Source organism: Typopeltis vanoorti, chromosome 11, assembly GCF_054136105.1.
Source record: "Typopeltis vanoorti isolate ZY-2024b chromosome 11, IOZ_Tvanoo_1.0, whole genome shotgun sequence".
Lineage (NCBI taxonomy): Eukaryota > Metazoa > Arthropoda > Arachnida > Uropygi > Thelyphonidae > Typopeltis > Typopeltis vanoorti.
Window position 1 is genome coordinate 112,469,775 of NC_143559.1, and position 16,554 is coordinate 112,486,328.

The window sequence follows — 16,554 nt, forward strand, 5'->3', positions numbered from 1 at the left end:
TGGTTAAGTGAAACTCTATTTCAACCAACATTAAAAACTCAAGAACCATCTGCATTAGAGATCATTAATTACATTTTATAGGCGTCCTTGTGAAAAATTTAGCATACATTTCTGAAGTCCTAATTCTCTAACTGAAATTTTGATTGCTCCCAAAGTAGAAGGGGGGGGGTCCCAACATTTGAATGAGACAAGTTGTTTAACTGAACTACTGAAATATCAAACATGTAAACTGAACAGTAAGGAATTTAATGTGAAATCCATGTAAATGAAACTGTATGTGGCCTACCATTTGGTCACCTACAGTATACAGTATTTTTATTTATTTAAGAGAAGTTTATGAAAAATTTTTATGAGAAGTTTATTATTATTATTATTATTACATAACACCTCCAGGGAGTCCAAAGACTCATCGAGAGGAGGGCACCTACTCTACAACTAACCGCAACTACACCAACGCCATCTCCCGCACTATTTCCACAGACAATCACAAATATACCCATGCCCGGTTGGGATTTGAACCTGCAGCCTTTTGGCTGAAAAGCGGATACGCTAACCACTCGGCCAACCATGCTGGCAAAAATAAACTTAAATTGAGCATGATGACAGAGGAAGTTGGTATAATTATCAGGCAAAGGCTGTGGCTACTAACATAAAGGATGGATGACTGTAAAAGCAGATGTCGAAGAGGATGGGAGTCGAACCCATGTGAGGAAAACCCCAATGGATTAGCAGTCCAACGCCTTAACCACTCGGCCACCTCGTCAATCCAAGTTTTTTATGAAATAAAAACTTTTTTTAAACTTTCTCATTCATAACAATTCTGTTTCTGACATGCATTCTGCTTTTCAAACATCATATAACATTTACAATAAAACACTGGATACACTGTTTTTTCATATTAACTGGAATTTTCAAATATATGCTATTTATGTATCTAATTCTGGGTTCATGTAGGTCAGTTAATTGTGACTCTACCACATTGTTTGATATTTTTCAACATAACTTAGGAATAATAAGACAGGATTAATAGAATATGCTGTGCTTTTCCTATGTTAACTTAAAACTGTCATTCTGAAAGCAAAGCATGTTATTAACATAAAATCCACTGTCTTTTCATTGTCTTAATTTTAAATTACTTTTACATTCTATCTATTAGAATATAAAATCATCTTAAAGTGAATCACGATTAAAACGTTAAAGTAGCATAATATGAAACCAATTATGATGGATGGAATAAATTTATAGACCAACACAGATGACATTTAAAAACAAACAATGCTAAATTAATGAAAATTTTCAATTAGTTTTATACATAAAGAATCTCAACATAATGATGACATTCATAGATTACTATGATATCTGAAATAGTTCAAATGCTGAAAGATGTCATGATCAGATGTGTTTCACCCAAAGTTTAAATCCTAAATAAAATCAGATTCACACTTCATGATAATTCATAAAACTAATTAAAATATTAGTCTTAAGTAATATTCACTTTGAAGTTCATTATCATGCATGGTTGTTCATATAATAAATAGTTCTTGAACATATTTTAATGTCATATTCACAAAAAATATATGTCAAACTTGTGGATCAGTATTTGGCTGCCAGCTATCTTCTTGCCAACCCATTTGTAGATATTCAGAATACATTCCCCTTGCTTGATGCAGAACTCTATGAACATTATGTTTACGAACCATTTTATTAAAATGCATTGCTATTTCATTGTAGTCCATGCTACCTTTCAGAATCACATCCCTGTGTTGTAAAAGCAATGTTAAACACAAGAATAACATGAATGGATTGCCACCTCCCAATTCACTGGGAGGTGGTAGTGTGGAGCGACGATTTTTGCCACTGAATTCTAAAGCTTCTTCACAAGAATTAGTCATGACAGATTCTGATACACCAGAATCAAGGAATCCATTTTGGCTTTTAATTAAAAAATTATTTGAATGTCTGCGAACTGACATTTCTTTGGAAGAAGCTATACTTCCAGAGCTACCATCTTCAGCCTGGCTTTGAGAAAGAGGGAGAAAATTTTGTTTACTACAATCAGCTCTTGTAGAATGTCCTTCAGATATAGAATCTGAACTATCACTGTCATGCTGCTTGTGTCGTTCATCAATAACTGGACTATGAACTAGGCGGATTGGAATTACAGATTTCAAATGACAAGAGCAACCATCTCTTTCTTCAGATTCTTCGTTTTCCAAAATTTCACCATTGCATGGAATGTCAGCAACCGTTTTTGTTTGCTGGTTATCAAATTCAATATCACACTGTTCATCTGGTGTACAACAATAGTTGAGATCCACATTTATCTCAGTTGTTCCATTGAGCTGAAGGTATTCTGGACATTTCTGCAACTTTCTGGCAGAACCCACTCGATGAATCTGATCAACTCCAGAAAGTTCATCACTTGTCCAACTTTGGGAATCGGGTACATCCTCTTCTACTGACTGCTCAATACTAGGTTGTTCTGGAAAGTGACAGGACTGCTGATCGTCTCTTGACATATCACCATCCTCTGGTGAACGAGGAGAATCTAGGTCCTCAGAATCTACTGTTAAAGAGCGATGTAGATATGAACCTGGAAGATGTCTGTTGAGATTTTCTAATTCCATTCTTAGTTCTCTAGTGATAGATGTTGTCATTGGAAGATATTCTTGTGATTCATCCCCTGTAGACTCAGTGGCACTATTTCTACGGCTTCTGGGACTAATCCATTCATTTGATTTATTCTGAAAATTAGCACTATCTGGTATACACGAATTCTTTTCTCCATTTTCTTCATATTGATTTTGAGGATGATCCTCTTTATCCTTGCTGGATCCTTTCATCAATCCACGAATTGATGATGCAGAATTCTGTTTACGAATGGCTCTTACTTTTGTGTATGGATTTTCTCTACTGTGAATACGAGGTGATTGAGGACGTGCAGTGGCATGTGTAAACTGCTCTTCAAACAATTCTAGCTCACCTGATGGAGGAGATGGTGGAAGAGAACTCCACAAAACTTCCATCATACGTAAAGCATCATCAAAAGCAAATTCTCTTTTCAGCTCTAAAAGAAGCCATCGATAACAAAATAGTAAATCATCAGCTCCTTGATTTTTGAGATATTCAAAAAAGTGTGAGTCATAATGCTCTAAAAGTTCAGAAAGTTGCTGAAATTTAGTGGTTATCGCTTTTCCATCTAGCTGAAAATTAAACTTCAATCTTTTCATCAAAGCACAAAAACACACATATGCATGTGCCTCATCTTTCATTGTTACCAGAATAGGTGATGCTAAATCACTCATACCCTGGCAATATGATACACTTGGATGGTTTAAGGCATATGTAGTGAGAATATTAAACAAAGATACAACATTTTTATTGTCATCTGATCCAGCATAGAATTTATGGGTACGGTCAGTACGTAAAACATCCTTACGTACCATGTTAGTAACAAACTCTATTTCATCTGTTACTGTTCCAGCAGAAATAATATCTTGCCATGTATCCCTTAATTTCTGATACTCCAAGGCTTTTTGTTTCATATAATTAATTCTTTCTTTAGCAGCAAGTCCATTTGGATAAACATTTAGTATATGCTTCCAAACTACTTTTCTTAATGATGGTTCAATTCCTCCCTGATAAACTGATAGTCTAAGTTCCCTAGGTTGCACCAAGCAACCATCACCATTCAAATAGTTATGAAATTCTGAGTCAGTCATTGGCTGCTTCAGTGGTTTGAAATCTATATTATGTTCATTATCAACCAAATTTAATGCTCTCTGAACCATGCTGAAAGTTTTTTCCACCTGCAAAAAATAAAATATATAAATAATTCATTTTTTTTCTGAAAAGCCTAATAAGCAAAAGAAGAAAAACAACTTATATATTAGCTGGTGTTAAGTGCAATGTATAACAGACAGAAAGATGCAATATGAAATAATACAAGAAATTACTATGGCAGTTATTGCATTACGCTAAGCCTATATGCAAAACCAATCAAAATGTAATCAATATTAATATCTGTGTCATTTAATTACAAGCCCTTGAGTCTGTAGTAACAATAATTCAAGTCAAAAGACTGCAAAATTATAATAATAATGGTGAGAATTGGCAGTGCTCAAATGAGTTCAATTCTCATCATGACATTAGGAATCTTTATATGGCCTTTTTCTTTCGATGGAAGGTGAATTACTCAATATCACAAAGAGGTAGCAGGCCTTTTCTACCAGAAACGTGAACTTTCCTCTTACAAAACAGCAAGCTGGCCAGAAAGCACAAATAATAGACAAAAACAATTTGTGAGGTAGATATAGCATTGCATAGAGGGACCTCCTACTGAGTCCTGAGAAGCCATGTAATAATAAAGACAGTGAATTAAGAATTCAAAACTACAAACTGATTAATTAGAAAATTGGATATTCAAATTTATTCATTAACAAAATGCAGTGCAAACAATTAGTATGTTTGCTGGGATTAACCATTTCATTAAGAACAGGACTATGCAGATATAGCATATCTGGATTCCAATGTTGCATGCAGACAAGTTACAGTTCTTTCATAGCAAATTACAAGAAGTCACTTGGCCCTTGACCACATAATATTAACTAGAAGGGGTAAGCATTAATTATTGAAAAAGCATCCAAGAATGCTATAATAATAATAAAGCCAGTTCTCAGATACCAAATATGGTATCTGAGAATCCAAAGGAACAGACAAAGTCTGTTGTTAGTGAAAGATTTCATATAATGAATCACCATTTTCTAGTGTATACCTCAAGTATTATGACAGTCCAACATAATAATTTATTAAATCACAGTAATTTATTAGTCATTAAATTAAGCCAAATACATCTAGTTTCACCACCTTAAATAGAACTGATGACTTCTTTAGTGTTAAAACATCAAAAAAACTATAATTATATGGATCGAAAGTTGATTAAATGTTAAAAAACTGTTACAAGACGAATAAGTGAAATTCATGCTAACCAATAAAAATAAAAATGCATGCCATTCAGAAACATCAAAAATTCATCCCATTTTGTCCAAAAACTATCAAGTTTATACATATCATCTACTGACATCCTTGCAAGCTTTAACGTCATATCTCTCTTCACTAATGTTCCTGTTGATGATGTATTAAAATTCCTTACAGACCTCTTTCCAACCTCTGTCACTGACTTATCTGAACATTGTCTCTAATCCAATTTTTTTCAGTAGAACAATGTTTTATAAGCCAAAATTTGGACTTGCTATAGACAAGGTAGAGTTCCTCCTCTCCTCCATCACCTGACCTTTCATGGAGAATTTTGAGAAGACTTTCCTAACAACTTTTATGAACCCAAAATTGAGATACTATTTGTTTACAAATGTCAGAAATAAGAGTTACAAAACTGTTAGATTGAGTGAGTTCATTTGTCTGAACACGGTGGTTATAAATGAAACATGACTTGATGAGGATTATATGCTGATAGAAACAATGATAGATATGTTTTTCATGAGAGTAGGAAGGGCAAGATTCTTTTGATAACTACAGAGGAATTGTGCCTATGGAGATGCATGAAAAAGGGAGGGAGAGTAGTAGTTTGGGGGGCAGCATGGTGTGGAGATGAAGAGGATAAGATATTTAGTCAGATATTTAGAATAAGACGTATTGTTCCTATATGCTTAAGAATACAGACAGTGACAATGAACTGTATAGGCAAACTGGCCATCTATCACAAAGAGAAGGGTGATCATTATGGACAATATTCATTATAGTAATACAATAATTGTAACGGTGGTAAAAGTTGTGATCATAGATCATGAAAATGAATTTTCATTACTCCCAGATGATATCTAGGAGTAACTTCACGATCCAAAGATTCATGATCCAGATCGAGCGTGGAATCTACACCCTTCTCACCAGTGATGCCAACAATATTAGGCTTAATGTAGCCAATGTTCTATCATAGGTAAAGCCTCCTGCAAGCAACTTGCCCAACAGAATATAATGCCCTTCTACATCTCAGATGTAACAACAATAACAAAATAAATAAAATAAAATAGAATAAAAAAATCCTGAAAGCAGACAAGGGTAATGCTACTGTCATTTTAAATTACACAGATTATAATAAAAAAAATGACCATCTTCTTAAAGACCGACCCACCTACTGCCTACTAAATTATGACACCACCTACACACAGTTTACAATTATCCATAGACTGCTAAAAAATGTTACTTTCTAGCCAGCATATGTGACCAACAAACTAAAAACCTACAACTTCAGACCCCCCCCCTTACCATATTTATGGATTTCCAAAGATCCATAAAGAAGAACTCTACATCCAACTGTAAATGTATAGACTCACCCACCTACAAACTGGCTAAATATTTAGTCAAAGTGCTTTCTTGTACTACTGGCAATACCTCATCACATATCAAAAACTCGGTCATTTTAAGTCCAGAATACAAGATTTTGTTCCACAACACTGACTTAATGGTCAGTTTCAATGTCTCCTCCTTATTCACAAATGTCCCACTTAAGGACACCTTGGAACTTATCCAAGCAGAATTTCTTCCCGATATCTCAACCCTGTTTCAGTTCACTATGAAGTCAGGTTATTTTGTTTGGCAAGGAAAATTCTACAAACAAATCGAGGCTTCAAGTTACGTGCTAATCTGCATATCTCAAGTTGTGTGATCATGGTGTATTAGAGAGGATAGTGAGAGCTAGAATCCAAATATGGGTTGATGATAGCATGATTCTTTATGATGGTCAGCATGAGTTTGGTAAGGGAAGTGAGAGATGTTCATCATAGATCTAGAGGAGTTTAAACTGGGGGTGCAAGAGTGCCCAGCATTGAAAGGATACTCTTAATACTACTCTTACCCTTGTACTATAGACAATCTTGTAAAGTAAGAACAATAAGGCTGAATAACATTTGTCTTTTTAGATAGAGAAATCTATATACTGAGCAATTAACTTTCCTTAAGACTATTACATACTGCTGTTATGTCAAAATTTTGTCAAAGGGATATACCTTTCTAAGTTTCCAAATGTGATACTTCAACATGTTGATTACATAAATTATGATTCTCTTGGCTTTATTCAGTGGCGAGGTAATGAAGAAAGAGTACTATTTCTGGTGTTACTGGAGGAGTTTAAGTACTCCACAAAGTTGTTGAAGTACTCCACTCCATTTAATAATGCTAATGGGAGACTTCTATACAATTCTTTATGCAATATCTACTGGGATACACTTGTAATTTGGAAAGATTTTTTGAATAGGATATCATTATTGATGCTCCTAACATAAGAAGTTAAATATGGTTTTATATCAGACTTCTATATCTGGCTGTAAAAATAACTGCAGGATTTGACATGACATAGGATACATGTATAATATTCCAGAATCAGTTCTGCTATTTGAACATATAAGTTTATGTTTCAAATAATCTAAAGTTATATCCTAAAAAAATAATACAATAAATCTGCACAAGGATGGCTGTTTTTGCAATATTTTATCTTCCATTGGAAAATATGTTATTCAAATATCAGAAATGAAAATTGGTACCCAAAATCCTAAATGAACTTAGGGCAAACTTGACTATGCTGTCTGGAGAAGTGCAAGTTTCTCTTGGTAAGACCTCCCACAGTAGGTAGATAAGCAGTGATCGTTATTAAAATTAAAAGAAACACACGTATTAACCACAGTGAAAATTATTTAATTGTAAATAATTAAATAAATAAATAAATTCACTGTGGTTAATATGTGCGTTTCTTTTAATTAGTGATCGTTATCTAACACAAATCATTCATCTATCAATTGGAATAATAAATAACCCTCACTCTCCCAACATCCTTGATTTTTTCTTATCCAGCTTTTCTTCAACTATATCTCAGCTCAGTTAACTCTGATCAAAATCATGTGCATGTTCCCTCTCCTGCAGAATGCCTAAGAACTACAACAGTGCTATGTGAGATGACCTCTAAGACTTAGCACTGTTATAGTTCTAAGGATACAAGGTAGAGAGTGGCACCAAGAGTTCTACTTTTCCTTTCTATGATCAGACCACTGTTTCCATTCTTGTGAATTGCTCTGATACCAAGCCATGGTTTAGCAACAGGTTGCCAAAGGCTATCCAACAAGAACAATTCACTATATCACAAATAGCTTGTAACAAGAACTCTAAGCAATGAATAGTGATTTAACATCATTCTTATCCTATACTGAAGAATGCAACAAATGCAAAATCATTAAAGGCAATTAGAACTGGTCCTTTGTTAAGGCCAAGAGAGAGAGAGAGAGATATGATTTCTGCTCATCTGTGATTCTGCCTATTTCTCTCTCTTCCTCTCTTTCACACACAAATATGGCACCACAACAGCTCAAGATAAAACTGAACTTCTATCATCAGTCTTCTTCTCCATGTCATGCATAGAGATGACCAAGGCACATGCTACCACATCAAAAAGAAGCTGAAGAATATTATATTTAATATTTTTCAACTGTTTTCTGTTATTTCTATTGCTATTATATTTAATCATAGAAATGTAATTCTGACCACAGAATTGTAAGTGCACAATTAAAGTTACAACTAGGAGCATCCAAATCACAGATGAAACAGCTCAGATACAATTGGAAAGAATTAACACTTTCGCTGCCACGCTCATCAGGCATAGTTTGTTCCCGCACGCCAAGCCCTTTTTGCATCTTCAAGGTCACTATGAGTAATCTCGTAGCTGGCTTATCAGACAGAATTTTGTTTCATAGGCCAACTATGAGTAATCTCGTATTGATGAGTCAATGGTGTTGTGGCGTGATAGACTGGCGTTTCGGCAATACATAAAAAACAAAAAACATAAATATGCCGTGAAATTCTATGAACTATGCGAATGGTGATAAAAATAAAAATTTATACAGGAAAATCAGAATCCTCTTTAGCGAAAATGGGTCACGCATATGATATTGTATTCCACTTGATGGAAGAATATTTAGACAGGGGTTATATACTGCATATGGATAATTTTTATAATTCTGTAGCTCTGACAGAATCGCTTACCGACAGAAAATCATACATGTGTGGAACGCTGATAAATAATAGGAAAAACAATCCACCAGATGTTATTCAGAAGAAACTAAAAAGGGGAATTTGTCTGGCAAAGAAGAGGTCTTGTTGTAGTCAGCAAATGGAACGATAAGAGGGAAGTTCTTTCCATTTCAAATATGCACAAATTTGAAATGGTTAAAACGCAAAATCGTAATGAAAAATTTCAATTAAAATTATAATTTGGGGATGTCAGGCACCGATCTTTCTGATCAAATGCTTTCTTACTATTCCACCTTACGAAAGACAATTAGATGGCCAAAGAAATTGGTAATATGCATTTTTGAGGTATACATTCAAAATGCACATAAATTTGATAACATGATTACTGGAAATGCAATGACTGCGTTAAAATTGAGAGATCAATTTATCTCAGTTTTTTGTTGGAATGGATGAGCTTACAGCATCAGAGAATATCAGGAGGAATCGGGATTTTCATTATTTGGAAATTTTACCACCAAGAGAAAAAAAAGAATCGACAGACAAAGCTATGCCGTGTGTGTACACGAAACACGTTATTATTGTCCTGTTTGCCAGGAAAAAACCACCATTGTGCGTGGAAAACGTTTTAAAATGTACCATTCTTAATTTAAATAAATTGTTTTTTTATATTTTATAGATTGGTTTTTATTTTTACTGATTTTATTAGTTTTTAATTGATTTACAAATTACTTGTTATACAATGGATTATCTCGTGCTTGGCATACAAGGTTGGTAATCGACATATGAGTATATTCGTAGTTGACTTCTGAGGCACACACTAATGTGCAATATTTTAGTTGAAATTATTTCCCTTCTACCAAGCCCCCAGACGTGCTCTCCACTTTATTCAGAATCCAAGGGTCCAAATTAAGGTAAACGTATTAAGGGTTAACTCGTGTTTGACATAGGAGGTCGGTAAATCGACATACAAGTATACTCGTAGTTGGCTTGTGAAGCTCATATACGAACTACGAGTATACTTGTAGTTGGCAGCGAACGTGTTAAATGACTCTAACAAGGCAAATAAATTTCAGCAACTCACAAAGAACTGCCCACAAGCAGTATCGAATGATAATGCAGAAAATATATTTAAAGCCATAGCTAGCATCATTCATCAAGCAATATATTTCTTCAATCAAACACAAAAAGTGTAGATAAAGACTGGGTAACCAAAGAAACAAACTCACTGACTGACAAGCGCAATAAAATAAAACGTACAGTAAAAATCCAAGATTCCCTTCAATATAAAAATGAACTAAAGCAACTAAACATAGAGGTATATGAAGCTCTCTCAAAAGATAAAGAAGCCTACATCCAGAACTTCTGGCAAGAGCTAAGAAAACTGTCAAAAATTGCACAAGATAAGAGAAACTTACAAAATAGCCAAGTCCCTGAGCAGAGTGGAAAGAAAACCCAGAGTACTGAGAATCAAGAAAAAAAATTGAAAACCTCATTTGAAAACAAAACCAAACAACTTGATGAATGGAAGGCACACTTCCTACTCTTCTAAACACACCAACCCAAAAAATTGATTTCATCTCAAAAACCATAGTACAAGAAACTCTTAGCATCAACTGTGACAATTTCACCATGCACGAGTTCACAATGGCCCTTCAACGACATAAAGCAGGAAAATCACCAGAAGCAGATGGTATCACAGTTGAGGCTTTAAAGCAATGCTCTATAGAAATCACAAAACAACTCCTACACATATATAACTTTGCACTTTCCTCTAGGAAAGTTTCTGAACAATGGAAAGAGTCTAATAATACCAATTCCAAAAAAGGGTAACCTGAACAAACTTGAAAACTACCGAGGAATCACACTTCTTTATACTGCACTAAAAATCTACAACAGAATGATATTAAATAGAACTGAATCACATATAACTCAATTACGTCGTACAAACCAGGCTGAATTCCTCAAAAAACGTAGTACTATAGAACCCTGTTCTTCAACCTGTGGTCTACAGACCAGTGCTGGTCCGCGGAGGTTTCCTGACAGTCCACCAAAAATTTCCTCCAATCATGTAGCGGCTACAAGATTCGGGCGCTACATTGTTGCAGGCAAGCAAGATGCTGCATGCGACAATGTAGCACCCAAAGTATAGGCGAAGTGCGTGGCCATCGAATGCCAGTATTGTGTCATCTCGCCCGTTGACGACATGCCACAAAAATTCTTATTTTATTGTGCTTGTCCGTATCGTTTTCTAATATAGTGTATTGTGGTATTTCGGAAAACAAGTTATTTCTTTCGTAAAATTTGAAATCCTACAAAATGGAGACAAAAAAATCAAACAACAAAACCTTTTAACCTTCTTTAGTAGAAGCAAGGACAATATTCAGGAGAAAAGTAGTGATGGTACCGAAAGTATGCCAAGTATTAGTGCTTCAAGTTTAGAAGAAACAAAGAAAAAGAAATATGTCGATACTTCGGAATGTGCAATACAAACCAAAAAAAGAAAAGGAAACTTTGTTAGGCCTTTCGACAAGGACTATTTAAAGCTTGGTTTCATTGTAGCTCCTGGCAATGAACTATTGCCATGGCCTTTGTGTGTAGTATGTTCCGAAATTCTGTCAAATGACGCTATGAAACCTTCCAAACTTGCTCATCATTTGCATTCAAAGCATAGAGATTTTATTGATAAGCCACTAGACTTTTTTCGAAGATTACATGACCAGATGAAAAGTCAGAAAAGTGAAATGAAAATAATGACAACTAGTGACAAGTCGCTGCTTCGAGCATCTTATTTAGTTGCTCTTCGAATAACTAAAATGAAAAAACTATTGGTGAGGAGTTAGTAAAGCTTTGCTCTTAAACGTCATAAGAGAAATTTTGGGTCCTCAAACCACTAAAAAACTGCAGGCTATATCGCTTTCGGACACCACCATTCAGATGAGAATTATTGATATGGCCACTGATATTGAAAAGCAAGTTGTAGAGGGGATAAAGAAATCGAGATGTTTTGTGATTCAACTTGATGAATCAACTGACGTGAGTAACCATGCTATCCTACTTTGCTTCATGAGGTATAGTGAAGATGAAGACTTAAGGGAAGAACTTCTTTGTTGCTTTGACTTACCTGGATGGACCACTAGTTCAGAGATATTTAATGCTCTTGACGGGTATTTTCAAGCGCAGGGCTTAGATTGGAGCAAATGCGTCGGAGTGTGTACGGACGTCGCTCAGGAGTAGTTGCGAAAATAAAGGAAGTCGTGCACCCAGAAGTTTTGTCCATTCACTGTATGATCCACCTGGAGCACCTAGCTGCAAAGAAGCTTTCTACTGAACTAAACACTGTGACGAATGACACAGTGAAGATCATTTGTAGTCGAGCTATGAACTCCAGGCTGTTCACAACACTGTGTGTGAGAGTATGGACTCACACCAACATCTCCTTCTCCATGTAGAAGTGAGGTGGTTATCGAGAGGAAGGGTTCTTGCACCCCTTTTCGAACTGAGGGAAGAAGTAAAGCAGTTTCTGCAAGAGCGAAAATCTGACCTAGTAGAGCCTTTGTTGAAGGAATGGATAGCTAAGCTTGCGTATATGGCGGACATATTTAGCCTTCTTAAATAACTTAATATTTCTCTTCAGGAGTCTTGTACAAATATTTTTACACTGAGAAATAAAATGGATGTGTTCAAAAAGAAGCTGGTTCTTTGGGATAGTCACGTACAAGAGGAAGATATAGAAATGTTTCCACTTTTGGGAGAATTTTTGATTGCTGCTGATGTCAACAAGAAAGTCATCATCAACATAATAAGTCAACATTTAAGGGCATTAGCTGAGAAAACTTTAATAATTATTTCCCTGAAAATGAGGATCCTAGTAAAGGTAACTTCTAGATTAATAATTCCTTCTTGGAAGATATAAAATCATGTGCACTTGATCCTTGTGAAAAAGAAAAGCTGATAGAGTTGTCTTCTGATGTCACTCTGGTGTCCAGACATAAAATGCAATCACTATCTCAATTTTGGATATCACTCGAAAAAGAATATCCATCTCCGAGTTATAAAGCTATCAAATTGTTGATAATTTTTTAACTTCCTATCTGTGTGAAAAGACTTTTTCAGCCATGTCAGTAATAAAAACCAAAAAGAGAAATCGAATGGATGTTATTGCAGTGCTTCGTCTCTCAGAAACAACGTTCCAGCCACATATATCAAATTTTCTAACCTCTAAGCAGCAGCAGATGTCGCACTAGCTAAAAATTGTAATTTTATAACATTGGATTTAAGAAATAAAATACTATCTGAATAAAATGGTTTATGTTTCTGTCTTAGCCGTCAGCCAGTCTGCGAAATATTTCTCCTATTTTCCCTGGTCCACAGGTGTAAAAAGGTTGAAGAACACTGCTCTAGAACACATTCACTGCATCAGAAGACTAATAGAGGGTTCAAAGGACAAGAACTTACCACTGCTTTTGAACTTTAGAGCAATCAAGGCACCCAACCAAGGACATCAAGCCACAGTACTAGTTAATGGAGACAAAACAGACAGTTTTCCCATCGCCACAGGAGTCCTACAGGGAGATACTCTAGTCCCATATCTATTCATCATAATGATTGACTATATTTTTAAATTGATTCAAGTTAAATCTGGAATCCTCATCAAAGACCCATATATACAGATGCACCTCGAAGACCTGAGCTTTGCAGATGATAGTCCTCACTGACTCCAACATTACAGATGCCCCAAACCATTTGAACAGCCTTAGTAGAACCACAGAAATATTTAGACTAAAAATAAACTCCCAAAAAACAAAGATATTAAAAATTCAGATAGGCACATCTATATATAAATCAAAATGATCACCTAGGATCACATATTTCAGATTCCTTAACAGACATTAAGACAAGAAAACAGAAAGCACTCCAGTTCCACAGAAGTCTCAATAAAGTATGAAAGTTCATCTCAAAGGAGACAAAGATTCATCTTTCCAAGTACACTAGCCAGTCTATCTTACTATACGACTCCCAGACCTGAAACATCTGAACAAAAGCAGCAACCGATATTATAAACAGCTTTAGAACCTTGTCTAAGAAATAATCTGGATTACTCCTGGCAAGACCACATTCCCAACTCTACTATATCAGATTAAACCCAGCAAGATCCTCTAGTCAGCACTGTTCAAAGAAACCAAATAAAATGTCTTGGATACAAACTCAGGCATCCATCCTCTGCTCCCTGTTTTCCCCCAACTCTCCACATCAGAGATTTGTCCATTAGCATATGACAGAGAAGCCTGGTTTTCCTTCATGTCACAAGAGCCTCCAAGTCTTAGTGTACACAGACTACTTATTTGTTTTGATTAGGTTTCCCTATTTATAGTGGCGTAGCTAGAGGGGGGGGGGGAAATTTTGAACCTTTTTGAAATTTTACAGTTAATTTTAAAATCCAGTCTCGAGAACTCGGTTCCAAATATTGTAATACTGCTGCGAATTTTCCTCGCGATTTCTGTAAGTGTTGCTAGTTGTGAGAGGAGTTTTTCTAAATAAAATTGATTAAGAATTACCTACATTACTATGAAATAGACTTCGTCAATGTCATCGATGATTTTGCTAACAGAAAAGCAAGAAATATAACATTTTAGAATGTTGAAATTAAAGTTTTACTTCAAAAATAAACATAGCGTTTTAATTTATTTCCCTCTACGTGGTTTGGCTTTTTGTAGTATTTTTGGTGTGTATTGAGAGGGGCGGCAAACTCAGGGATCGCCCTGGGTGGCAAAAGCTCTAGCTACACCACTGCCTATTCATAATTGTAAAATTATAAATAAACAATGATGATTATATTTAATATAATAATATTATTATATTTAATTAAATATAATATTATATTTAATAACCTAGATAGCAAAAATGCTTATCCTGATAATGTCTCTCACATACTTAAAAGCTCTGAATCATAACTAAAACTTATCCTGTTCTATCTATATCCCCCCCCCCCTCTCTCTCTCTCTCATACTTAGCTAACAGCTCCATAGCATTGAAGCATGCCTAATATTTAGCCCATTCACAAAAAGAGAGAAAAGTCTCTCCCCAAACTACTTACCTAATGCCTTCAACTCAGGTCCTCTAAAATCATAAAGATCACGGACAGTCTATTTCTTCATTTCTACTTGGAGACCCACAAGCTAATCAATCACCACTTACATGAATTCCAGTCATATGAAGAAAATTCACCAAACACAGTTCAGTGAAAGTCAATTTACTGAATAACCCCCCCCCCCAAAAAAAGCATCAAAAATCCACAATTTATTGAAATATCATAATTAAAAAAAAATTAATTGTATGGCAATTTCACAAGAATATGGATTGATTTGATAACTAAATTGAATGTGTCGGAAGTTTATATGAGTCTGTATCACAAGTGTATGTGTGTCAAAAGGAAATAGCAATGTGGTGAATGGCTGTGAAAGAAAGATATGAAAATACACATATTGAAGAGTGAAATTTCAAAGAAGGATAACACAAAAGATGACAAAAATTGCAAGATGAGCTAGAGTGTCTGACAAGCAGAGGTGAGAAGAGAAACTTAGTATTAAGAGGTGAAAAAAGCAGAGTAAGAAAACAATATTTTATGAAGATTCCATGAAGAAAAAGTAGAAAAGAGAGTAATAATGAGTGAAAAAGAAACTAAGGAAACAAATACTAAATGGTGATTCCAGAATTAGCCATACTTGATCAATGTTGTCACAAAATCAGGCCTCCCAGAGCAAAGATTAAAAGATATTAGCAATGCTGTTAGATTTCAAAAAGGGACAATAGAAGAGTCAAAATTTTGGCTGAAAGAAGTGAAAAGTATGGAATACCAGATGATATAAGAGTTACGGGAAGGAACAAAAAAGAAGAACGAGAGAAGTTGTAACTCTCTTGCCCAGGTGTGACAGGAGTGAGAAGAAAGAACATTATTGCAAATGAGTCAATGCACAGGTGTTGTACAGGAAGAATAATGTACACGTTTTAGGTATGTAGAGTGAAAGGCTTATGCCTACTGAACTGCACTTTAATGGATTTGGAATTAAGTGTCTGAAAAAAATTTTTATTTAGTGAGACGATAAGTATGAAAAACTAGGGAAATGAGCTAGTTAGGAGAATACAGGTAAGCACATATAGGCTTCTTTGACATAAGTGAGTGTGAGAATGAGAGAAATCAGAATACTGCATCCAGTATTCTGATTTACCTACCATCTACAAAAGGATACGTTACCACCTCTTTCCTTACCAAGTCTCTATCAAGTACCCTACCCCTGTTCATGCCATTGCTATTTTGGACAGACTGGCCATTCTGCCTTGATTAGAATCTTTGATTTTAATCAAGATAGAAAGAAATTTTTCTTCTGAACTTTGATAGCATAATCATATACTTCAGCTGTGACTGAGATACCAGCTGGAGTATGCATGATTTATGATTCATTATTGTGATTCATGTTTTGAATGTAGTTAACGATCTGTCTCCCTGATGTCCATGTAACATTG

General features: G+C 35.1%; 1 protein-coding gene and 1 non-coding gene across 2 annotated transcripts in view; both read right to left on the minus strand.

Moving 5' to 3' along the window:
• Positions 1–680: 680 nt before the first annotated feature.
• TRNAS-GCU (transfer RNA serine (anticodon GCU)) lies at positions 681–763 on the minus strand. Its single transcript has one exon. It is a non-coding gene; the product is annotated as a tRNA-Ser (tRNA).
• Positions 764–1,287: 524 nt separating this feature from the next.
• Positions 1,288–16,554, minus strand: part of LOC150101951 (uncharacterized) — a 98,293-nt gene continuing 83,026 nt past the window's right edge. Inside the window, exon 5 of the mRNA XM_090400345.1 lies at positions 1,288–3,809. Coding sequence (XP_090256471.1) covers positions 1,581–3,809 — 2,229 coding nt within the window. The 3' untranslated portion in view covers positions 1,288–1,580. The remainder of the gene's footprint in view (positions 3,810–16,554) is intronic.